The sequence below is a fragment of the Bactrocera neohumeralis genome, unplaced genomic scaffold, assembly GCF_024586455.1.
Source record: "Bactrocera neohumeralis isolate Rockhampton unplaced genomic scaffold, APGP_CSIRO_Bneo_wtdbg2-racon-allhic-juicebox.fasta_v2 cluster10, whole genome shotgun sequence".
In the NCBI taxonomy this organism is placed as follows: domain Eukaryota; kingdom Metazoa; phylum Arthropoda; class Insecta; order Diptera; family Tephritidae; genus Bactrocera; species Bactrocera neohumeralis.
In genome coordinates this window covers 25,922,088-25,934,290 of record NW_026089623.1, presented here as the reverse complement: position 1 = coordinate 25,934,290, position 12,203 = coordinate 25,922,088, and the positions used below count along the sequence as shown (strand labels likewise).

At 33.9% G+C, this 12,203-nt stretch overlaps 1 protein-coding gene across 3 annotated transcripts in view; it reads right to left on the bottom strand.

Annotated features, from left to right (window-relative positions):
- LOC126765196 (uncharacterized) overlaps positions 1-12,203 on the bottom strand; it is a 461,867-nt gene that overhangs the window by 84,307 nt on the left and 365,357 nt on the right. For all 3 annotated transcript variants that reach the window (XM_050482797.1, XM_050482798.1, XM_050482799.1), the window contains 2 exons: positions 4,110-4,410; positions 937-1,142 (listed from right to left, as the gene is read on the bottom strand). In XM_050482797.1, the coding sequence (XP_050338754.1) occupies positions 937-1,142; positions 4,110-4,410 (507 nt within the window). The remainder of the gene's footprint in view (positions 1-936; positions 1,143-4,109; positions 4,411-12,203) is intronic.

Sequence of the window (12,203 nt, the reverse complement as noted above, 5' to 3'; positions counted from 1 at the left end):
GATCATGCGATTTAACGCCTTTAGACTATTTTTTGTGGGGCTACGTCAAGTCTAAAGTCTACAGAAATAAGCCAGCAACTATTCCAGCTTTGGAAGACAACATTTCCGAAGAAATTCGGGCTATTCCGGCCGAAATGCTCGAAAAAGTTGCCCAAAATTGGACTTTCCGAATGGACCACCTAAGACGCAGCCGCGTATCTGGTACATATATAGTTGCAGCTGATTTACTTAAAGTGCCTGTTTCTTTAATGTATAATGAATTTTAAACATATATTTTTTATCTTTATATCCACTGCACATTTGTTTTATATTAAATAGTGCAAAAACTAAGTTTAATTCAATATTTAACTTTCGTTGAAATCCACTTATTCATACAATAATAAAATGGTTGTTAGCAAACAAAAAATAGTGCTATATTTTGTAAACGAATAAAAATAAATAAAAAATGCTTATACCGTCAATACAAAATTCAATATCGTGTGATGAATAACGCAAAATCTTTCAGAATTTCTTTTTGATCATCCGATCGACCGGGATTATTTTTTTAAAGCGCGGTCGAAGTCCGCCAACGCAAAAAGGAGTTATATGCGAAATAACTGTAGATGCCTTGGTGTTGGACCGACCAGAGTTATTTTTTTGAAGCGCGGCCAAAAGCAGCTAATGCAGAAAGGAACTGATAATGTGTTATTCATTTCCTTCCATTGGGGCATCATTTGTTCTCTTTATCTTTTTTGGTCCCTTTGTATGATTATTTTTTAGAATGTTATTGTGTGCACAGAAATAATTTAAAGAAAGTTAAATATTGGATAAAAGTTATTTTTGCAGAATTTAAAATAAAATAAAAGAGTAGAAACGAATAAGTGAAGTGTTAGTGGATACAGACTAATACGTAAAATGTTCTTTGTATCTTAGTTGTAGTCGCCAGTGTAGCTTTACCTCCATGTTATGCTCCTCTTGTCGTTTATCCATCAGTGCTAAACGTTCTTGTAGGCAATTCATTTGCGCACAGGCGGCTCGTAACTGTTTCGCCTGATCCTCATAATTCCGTTCCAGTTCTTCGTATTTTTTACAAATATCTGTCCGACAATCGTTTTGTGACTTCAATAGTTTATTTAATCGATGCAACTGCGTACTTAAGTTATCTGCAAAATATGGTCGTTTATATTAATAACTAGATAGGTTTAAAATGTAATATCTGTATGTATGTATGTTAGGGTGATTCAAAAAAAATTTTTTTTTTTTTAGTTTGGTACTCGGAAAAATAGATTCCTAGAGACCTCTAAGAAAGTCTCTCCAAGCATTAGTTCTTAATTTTAACGGGAAGGTCCTCCTACATATAGTTTTATATTTTTTTCATATTATCAGATAGAAAAATTTATATCTCGCTTTATACTTGAAAAAATATCTTGTTCCTTAGTTTTGTAGGAAACTGAATGCTCTTCAAAAAAGGTCTCCACGATTTTTTTGTAAACCCAACCGTTTAAAAGATATTAAGGGTTGAAGTTTGATTATTTTTGGGAAAATTTTTTATTTCTTTTCAATTTTATAACTCAATGAAAAAAGTCATTATGAATTGAAACTCATAGAAGTTTGAATAAATTATTATATATTTTAGGATATTATAGGAAAAAAAAATTAATAAAAAAAGACCGTTTTTTGTTCAAGGTTACATGGGTTTTCATTAATATAAATATTGTTCCATTAAATTCAAACGGCGTTAACTCGAATATCTTTATAATTTTGCAACATGTTGCTACGGAGTACAATAGTTTTGTTCACCTACCAGTTATTTATCACCTAAAACTAATCGAGATAGAAATGTAGTTATATAGTATATCAGGAAGACAAGACGAGTTGAATTTCGAGTGACTGTCTGGCTGTCCGAGCAAGTGATAACTTGAGTAAAAATTAATAATCTTGATTTATTTCTGAGCTCCTGGGACGGTTGGTAATCCAGATGGGCAGAATCGCACCATTGCCACGCCCACAAAACGCCATCAATCGAAAACTTATTAAGAACCACAATTAAGCTCCCTAATAAGATACATGGTTGTTACAACGAATTGTATTAGTGAGGGGCTTCTTTGTTTGAAATTTGTTTAAAAAGTGGTCGTGGCCCCTCTAATAAATTTAATTTGCATATCTCCTAAACTATTCAAATTCTAGCAACCAAATTCGCCCAGGACAAATATTTTCCATATCCCTAACCACCCTGAAAAAATGCGTGAATTCGGAGTATAGCCCACTCCCCATCATATAACGGGTTTCTTAAAAGAGTCATAGGTCTGTAGCGAAATACGCCAGAGCCGGTGTTAAATTTGGACAATGAGCGTAGTATCGCCCAAATTTAGATGGAAATCCAGACCTACTAAACTGCTTTAAGCCAAATTCGGTAGATAAAGCATCCTTTTCTACAATACGGTGCAAAAGTGGGCGAAATCAGACTGAAACCGCATCTACTTCCCATATAAAACAATTTTAAATTCCATCTCATTCTTTTACTTATATAATATAATATAATAACCAATGATTGCATCCGTATGCCCTTGAAGTGTGCCACTTTATGACCAAAAATTTTCTGGTCAGACAAATACTATTTAAGCGCCTAGATACCGAATAAGTGGACGCGAGTTCCTAAAAGGTGCGTTCCAAAGTAAGCATGACTTAAAAAAAAACAGAACAAATAGTTTTTTCCGCAAAATGAATTTATTTTATTCAAAATAGTCTCCTTCTGCTTCAATACGGCTTTTTGCACTTTCCAAAAGCATGTCTAACGAGTGTTTTAGCTCGTTGGCCGGTATGGTCGTCAGTATGCCGGTGCAAGTCTTTTGATTGGCCTATACGTCTGCATAACGCTTTCCTTTCTTGGGCAAATGAATTTTTCCGAAAAGAAAGAAGTCGCACAGTGAAAAATCAGGTAAATACGGGGAGTGGTTAATGGTTAAAATGAGATTTTTGGTCAAATAATCGTCCTCCGGATGTTGGATTCTGAGCAATTTTTGGTCGTCAATGAGTGAGTTTGTAAGGATCAAACCGTGCACATACCTTTCGTAAGCCCAAATGTTCAGTCAAAATGCAATAAATCGATGTTTTGTTAATTCCATTTCCATGAATTTCAATGGTGATCAATGGAATTTCCGGTGATCACGGATTTTGATTGGCCCACATATTGATCGTCATTTATGTATGCCCTCACGACCACTTTGAAAACGGTAAAACCACTCGTGCACTCTGCTACGGGATAGGCAATCATCTCCATAAAGTTGTATCATCAATCGAAACGTTTCGGTAAAAGTTTTACCATTTTAAAACAAAATTTAATGTTGGCTCTTTGTTCGAAGCTCATTTTCGCAACGATCACACAAACATGCTGACACTTAAAACGCAATAACTTCACTTCCCATCAATGAAATGTCAAAAAATTCTCACTGGACAATCGATAAAGATAGCGACTCTAACGCAACAGTCGACATATAGATGGCGCCACCAGGGGCGCTAGATTCAAAAAGTCCTCTTTACTTTGGAAAACACTTCGTATTGCGAACTTTTAATCGAAAACATTAGTCAGCCCCTCAGATAAATATGTATATTATTGAAATTCTAAAAGAACTTTCTCCGCTTTCGATCTTTGAAAGTTTCTCAATTGTGTGCGAGTTATCGTTTGGGCAGACAGACAACCATTGGGTTGGATAGAGAAGATTAAGAATATATATAATTATCATCGGAAACCTATAATTTTTGAGATATTTGCATTTAACGCTGAAAATGTCAACTATCTGAAGCACGCATTTTTTCAATTTAAAATGTATTTCACATTTATATTGTTCATTTTTATATACTCTAACACATCACTAATTCGTTTGTACACATGTAACTATTTCAGATAATATAGTGCCAAAATAGCTTTAATTCAATATTTTACTTATTGTTGAATTATATTTATTCACACAATAACAAAACGGTTGCACACTGAATGATCCTCTATCCAACCATACCCATTTTAACCCTAAAATCTTGGAATGGTATACTAAAGTTTCCTTCTATAAATTCATACTACAGCAGATACATACATACATATATGTTAATGTGTATATTTTTGGAATTCTCACCGTGTTTCCGTTTACTGTCATTTAATTCTTCGTTCAGTTTACGAGTTTCGCAAAGCAAAAACCGCTCCTGCTTTTGGCTTTGTTCTAGTTCACATACAAGTGATTCAACTTTCTTATTCGCCTGTTCCAACTTCTGACACAACTCTCGTATTTCCTTGTCTTTAGCTTTAAGACAACAGTCGTTAGAACATTGTTGTTCGTATCGCAGTTGGTCCAGCATACTATTTAGCTTTCCTATACATTGCTCTTTTTCCAAAATAGTACCCTGCAGTTGCTGTACCTGGCATCGAAGATCTTCGTTCTGCAAGTGAAAGAATTTATTCCATTTATATTAAATATAAATCGTTAGCAAAAATATTTTTCGGACACTCTGGATAAGTTCATAACAGTGTTTATGATTGTCGTGTGCAACTTGTTCCAATGCATGCTGCAGTAAGTCGTTTTGGGATTCCAATGTTTTGAGCGAAGATTCAAGCTTTGTGCAGCGATCCTCATCATGTTCGGATGATTCACAAAACTCTTTTTGTACCATAGCCAGTTGTCTCGAGATGAACGTTAATTCGTTTTTTAATTCATTGACAATGCTTAAGTAATTGTCATAGGTAGATAGCATATGTGTTTTATCCCATAATTTTAAACGATGCTGAAATTGGTCGCTGTGTGGACAGTCACCTGACTTGTAAAATGAGAGACAGCTTAAATAGTGACATTTGTTCATTGCATTTTTAAGCGACATCAAAAACAAAAACCTTACCATGTTGACGACAGTGATATGAGTATATTTATATTGATATTGGCTTAAACTTATTTCGTGAATTGCTGATAATTATTTGTAATAATTATTAAACCAATCACTTTACGCGACTATGCATCGGTGAAGATGTCATTTAATATTTTACCATTTGACAAACGCGTAGGAACATTTTGTTTACTAAAAAGTTATACAAATATTTTTTGTAATTGTTTAAATTTTTTTATTTACGTTCCTCACATATCGATTTTTGACTTAATAGAAATTCGAGTGTGTCTTCGAAATTAAAGTAAGTGCCTGCGAATGTGAATACGTATCAGCAAGTATGAAAGGGCTATGTTCAAAAGGAACTAAACACTCAATTTTATTTTATGAAAGACGATTCCATATAATTTTTTGTGATATGGCATTAGGCAAATGTTCTAATCTACAAGAAGTTCAAATTGGTTATTTATAATCATACATTTTCCATCAAGGTAGAAGGATAAGGATGTGGTGATCATATGGTTTGCTGAAAGTCGGCTTGATAAATGTCATACCCATTTCTTCTTTTGATACTCTCGCAACACAATACACCACGGTTCGCAGTACATTCCTCAAATTTCAATTTACTCTGAAAACTTATTAAAACAGAGAGTATAACAACTTTGTTCACCGAACGGGTCGAAATTTTGGGTAGGGGTAAATTTTGAAATAGAATTGAAATTACCATTTCATTCTTATGACCTCTGAAAGTGAGGAGAACTAAAGCAATAACCACTGTGGTATTTCAAAAAAAATAATAAGTGAAGTGACCATTCCAAATCAAAAAGTTTACAATGAATCCACCATCCTCTACACCGCAAGATGAAGCAACTACATCAACAACTATCGAAAACCCAATGAGTCATATACCCAAGCATGATGTTACTGTTTTTGGTATGAGATATTATTTTTACTTAAGCGAACTTGCTAAAACAGAACAAAAAAAGTTTTCCCATAAATCATTCACTATTCAAGTACAAGATAAGTTGATTGGAATTTGGGAAAAACTTGGTATGGAAATAATGCTGAAAAAAGTGTATGTAATAAATTGAATAAATTTCTTGGCAAGTATCAAGAGCAAATCAAGAGAAGAAACAACACCCAACAACTTACAGAGTATGTAAAATCTCTGAAAACAATTTTTTACATTGGAACATGTAAATGCGATTTGAAGGCAGCTCCATGCGCATGCGGCTGGGTTCCCGAACGCCTCAAAGAGTTCATGCACGATCAACATAATCAGAGAAGACTAACAATGAATGCATTTATGATGGAAACTGAAGAGCAAGGAGCAACGTCACCACCGGTTCAAGAAGATATGGATAGAAGCGCAAGTTCACAATACACAGAGAGATACGATTGTTTTAACTTTGCCTTGGTATGTGACAGATTTGGTGTGCCTGACAGAGTAGCATCAGCATTGGGAACCGCTCTTTTGCAAGATTTTAAAATTAAAGATAAGCATGGGAAACCTCTCATCATGGATAAATCGAAAGTTTGCAGAGAAAAAGAGAAATGCAGACAAGAAGTGCTTCGCAAACGGTTAGATGATACCAATTTGTTAGCGTGTTCATTCGATGGCAGAAAAGATGATACTTTAACGATAGATAAAATTGATGAGAAGTATCATACTAGGATGATAAAAGAACCTCATCTTGTTATTTTGAGAGAACCCAATTCTGAATTGATTGGTTACGTAAGACTGGAACATGAAACCGCTGAATACAAAACTACCAAATTAAATGGTTTTTTCAACGATAAAAATATATCACTGGATACATTAATTGGAATATGCACTGACGGTGAGCCAACAAACACTGGCCCACACGGTGGTATCATACGACGATTCGAATTGCTGTTAAAAAGACCATTGCATTGGTTTGTTTGCCTTCTACACTTCAACGAACTTCCGTTTCGGCATTTGTTTGAAGCTTTGGATAAATCAACCAGCACTGGACCAAGATCGGCAACCGGAAAACTGAGCCGTCAAATCGAAACTTGTGAAACTCTACCGGTAAGTTATTGCTATCACTCATTTATTATAATTGTCAACCATTTTTAATTATTTTATTATTATATATTTTTAGGTGGTGGACGGCTTCCAGAAAATTGAGTTGCAAAATATGCCCTCCGCTCCAGAAAAAAAAAGAATTTTCCACCGATTCGAAGTACTTATACGACATGGCCCATGCAATTTCTAGCGGCGTGGTTCCGGTGGATCTGGCTAACATCAAACCAGGGAAAATTGTACATTCTCGGTGGCTCACCAAGGCCGCTAGATTATTGCGATTATATGTGACAACGGAAAATCCAGATGCAAATTTAAGAATTCTGGTTGAATTTATAATTAAATGTTATGTGCCAATGTACTTCAATATCAAGTATTACTGCTCTGTCGTGTACGGCAGTGCATTATTCTTCAAGTTCATTGGTTGGTCACGATTTCTAGAACCTCGTTTACGCAAAATTGTCAATCAAGTAATTAAAGATAATTCATATTATGCGCATTCGGAAAATATTTTGTTATCAATGTTGTTTGATGATAGGAAAGAAAAGCGCGACTGTGCCATCAAGAAAATTCTACGCTATCGAACCGATGTTGACGAGCCAATGGAACTTAGAGTTTATAAAAAACCAGATATAAACTTTAATTGCACAAGTTATACGGAAATGATCAATTTGAATGATATAAATATCGTATTTGAACCACCATTCACGCGAAGCATTCCGTATGATACATTGAAAGAATATTTAAATCAAGATAATCCACCATTTAATGATCCAAAAATTCCATCACACATACAAGGAACAGAACGACATGTTCAATTGCTAGCTAGCGTTTCCAAACGGGTTATACCGGAAAATGTAGAGGCTGTTATGGCGACGACATTAGAGAGCCGTGCGAAATTGCCCAGACTTCAAAGTAAAAAAGACTTCAAACAATAATTTTTTTTAGTTTCTTTTCTATAACTCACTTAAATTAATTTTTTCACTTACATATGTTCTGACTAAATAAATTTCTTAAGAGAAAAAATAGATATTATTATAAATAAATAAATAAAAATAAAGAAAAAACTTAGCCATATATGTACCTGATTTTTTCATGTAAAGGCCAAAAATGGTGATTTTTTGAAATGATTGTATGGGGAACCCCCCAGGGGAGTTCCAGTGGGTGTGCCACTGGCATGGGTGAATCGGCCGTCCAAAGTTAGTGGGGGTCGGTCATACATTTGGACTCGATTGGAGCACTCTAAATGGGTCAAAGTGGGATTTTTCAAAATTTGCCCCTACCCAAAAGTTCGACCCAAATTGGGGGACATCAAAATTCGTTTTAGAGGTATGGTTCCTTTGGCAAAGTTTCTTATTTTGATCCCTAGAATATGATTTTCATAGAGCAATGGGCGATTTTTAAATCGACCCGCCCTAGTATATATATATGTAAATGATCAGAATTGTGAATTAAATTCCGAGTCACTGGATGTCCGTCCGTTTGCGATAGCTTAAAAAGTGAGATATATTAATGAAACATACTACAGTTCCTTAAAACCATAAGAAGATTTGTATTGTAGATGGGCGCAATTAGACGCCTGTCACCCCCAGAAAATAAAATTTTGTGGAGCAAGTTTGCCAATTGAACTTGAACTTGAATAGATATGTAAGTGATTACGCGGAATAAATAAAATTTAACAAGTAAGGAAGGGCTAAGTTCGGGTCCAACCGAACATTTTATACTCTTGTAACTTGGAGGAATCAATGCCAGGGAAATAGCTTAGAGTGCTTATACACTGACCGAAATATTCGGCTAAGGTAAGTTGGGGTAGTATCGACTCGATTTTTTCTATTTTTCCCAATACGACATACTATTAGCATGCCACATACTCAAAAAGTGTTCCCTGGGTTTCATTAAGGTACCTTACATACAATCACCAATCATATGGAACAAAGTCAAGTGGATGTTCGAAAATCCTTGTAATAGTTACATGGGGGCAAGGTCAAGTTTTCGCCCAATTTTATCTCTTTTAAACACAATGATATACCGTTATGAGTAAAACATGTTTTCATTGCGATATCTCAAATATGGCCGATATATCCAGCATAAAGCCACCTAACGCTTCAAAAATCTCTATATTAGGTATATGGGGGCTCAAGGAAGTATTGACCCGATTCAACTCATTTTTGATACGCAGAATTACTATTGTCAAGAAAGGATTTTGTCTGAATTTCAATTGCATATCTCACAGATTGATCAATATTTCCGGTTAAAAGTCAACTGTAGATACTGGGGTCCACATATTCGTTACCTATGTAGAGGCTTGAACAGGTTTGGTTGGATTGGAACAATTTTTGGTCGTAAGCTTTCTTTTTGTAGGAATTATTAGTACAAAATTTTATCCCATTACGTCCCGAGATATGTGAAGCCCTCTCATACCATCTCGGTGGTAAAATTATAATATTTGTGCCGAGCAAATTTGGTTATGGAAGCTTTAGTAGTGCATATAGTAAGATATGAACATTAAGCTTATTATATCAGTGGCAATTGAACTAAACAAAACAAACTCAATACAAGTGATAATATAACGCCTAACAACGAATTTTAGCGACCCCTCCCCGAATTTGTTTATCCGACTTAATTCTCGAAATTCAACAGAAACCAGTGCGAAAAGGTGAAACTACAAAGGTAAAAGAAGACAACCGAACGGCGTACGGAAAAGCAATTTCAATTTCCAATTTCAGTGGAAGGCGTGCAGCAATATAAGAAAATATTTTCTAATTAAAATTAGAAATATAAATATAATATATATGAACATTAGTAAAGAATCCAAATGATTGTACTTGAGGCTTAATTGCGAAAATGATACATACAAATATTTGTCATTTAAAAAAATAATGAAATATTCATTTGTTATTTACTGAAAATTTATTTTCGCGAATTTAGAAAATAAAGCAATTTTTTAAGAGTTAACCCCGGAGAATACGTGACACGTAGTTTTTATATATTAAGAGATGTAAGATGATTTTTAAAAATATTTAATGGCAAATAAACCCGGCAATTTAAGGTACGAACGTTTATATTACTGTGAAAAGTGTAGAGAAAATCACAATAGGACAAAGTGTCCCCAAAACTAAAAGAAAAAAATAGATAAACTTATTAAATAACATTAAAAACTGAAAAGCTTAATAGGCAGCTTTTCCATAATATTAGTAACAAACCTTTTTATAAAAAAAACAACCTTGACAGTTTAATCAAACAATTTAATAAAATGGCAATAAGAAACCAAAATAGTAAAGCATTGATAGCTAGGCTTATAGCCTGCCAGAATTCACAGGGAAACCTAGTAAAGGTAAGAAACCGCAAACAACACCATGTGTCTATACTTGAATATACGAGGTAGCCGCAGATATTTTGCTACGCTTACTATATTTCGTAAGAAAATTGTTCAAGGCGCAAATGACGAACTCTCTAACCACGAGACGGTGTTATATTTTGAAACAATACTCTCACGACTGGACCCCAATGACAAAGGCACTGAACAACAAAAATAGACAAAATGCATTGAGAGTATTTATAACTGGTTTCAATGCTCCTCTGTCTAATATTCTTCTTCACTGGCTCCACCAGATTTGCCAAATTCATTAGCAAAGGGAGTCTAACAATCTTCGAGCTAATTTCGCTCTACAATTCACTAGAAATCAACGAGAAAATAATACAAGTAATATAAACCATCAAAATATTTACGATTGCATCACAACAATACTCAAAATAATGTACGATTCCCGTCAAATAGGGCACTAAGCCCCAACACAAGTTTCTATCGAGGTTTCAATAGGAATCCCAATACGAACTTTAATAGACCCGAACCCATGGACGTAAACCGATCTATTCCATACCAACAAAGGATCAGATATACACCGGTGCGACTAACTGTTATGTTAGATCAAATATAATAAGGATCTGGGAGAGTTGACAATGAAGAAAAGAGTAAAAACTATTAACGGATTCACTACAATAACTCATTATTACGAGGAAGAAATATTCAATATCAAAGAACGCTTCTATGAATTAGATAAACTAGAAGCAGATATCTTCTAAATAAAGTGAAGACATAAATTGATTTTGAAAAAGTATTATTAATCCATAATGGGAAAAAGGAAAAAATATGTTTTATAAATTTTTATGAAAAAACTAAGAAAGAAGAATAATATACTTTGTGATAAAATAATCCTAAAGCGGCAGCCGAAGAAATTACCGCCAACATAACAAATAAAGAAAAAATTAAAATTATTGAATAAAGAAGTTCTACAGCGCCAGCCGACGAAATTACCGGCAATATATTTTTATTCAAATTTAGAAGAGATTAAAAAAATTACAAGTAAATTTTGCAGTTATTCAGTGATGAGATTTGCAGATGATCAATGATGAGGCCATACTTCTGAATATGATATTCATTTAGAAAGTGATAACGAAAATAAAAAGGAAATGAAAACGAAAGAAAGTTGAATAAACTGAAATATGAAACAAATAGAGGAATTAATAACATTCATTCAGAAATAAATACAGGTTTTTCATTTCGAACAGATTTAAGGGCTGACAGTTGTACAACAACAGACTCCTCTGATTGGAGTAAACAATATCCATATCCATTGTCTGCAAACGATAATAAAGGAATTAATGACGATGACACACGTAAACTTAAAATATAAGACATAAAAAATCACTATTTATTATCAATTATATAATTTTATCAAATTTAAGGAAGTCAAGTTATTTTTTAAAATTCGTCTTAGAATCGGGCTTCCATCAAATATTAATGAAAGATAAAGGTATTGAAAAAACGGCATTCTCAGTAAACAAAGGAAAATACGAGGACTATTTAAGAATGCCGTTAGGTTTGAAAAATGCTCCTGGAAAATTGCAACGAATAATGGACAACATTTTAAGGGACTGTATCAGAAAATTTTGCCTTGTCTATATGGACGATATCATAGTGTTTTCAGAAATTAGAAAAATCAACATTTAATAAAGAAGAAGTAGAGTTTTTGAGTTACATTGTGACAAGAAACAAAATAAAAACTAATGCCAAGAAAATTTATACAATTTTTGAATTTCCAAAAACGAAAACAATACAATAACTTCGAAGATTTTTAGGCAAGACAGGCTACTCTCGCAAATTTATTCAAGAATATGCAGCAATTGAAACCCCTTAACAAAATTTTTATCTGGCGAAAATGGCCATGTTTCACACCACATGTCACCGCAGAAAGAAAGAAAACAAATATATTTTTTATGCTCAGAAATTAAATTTATTACTTGTATCAAC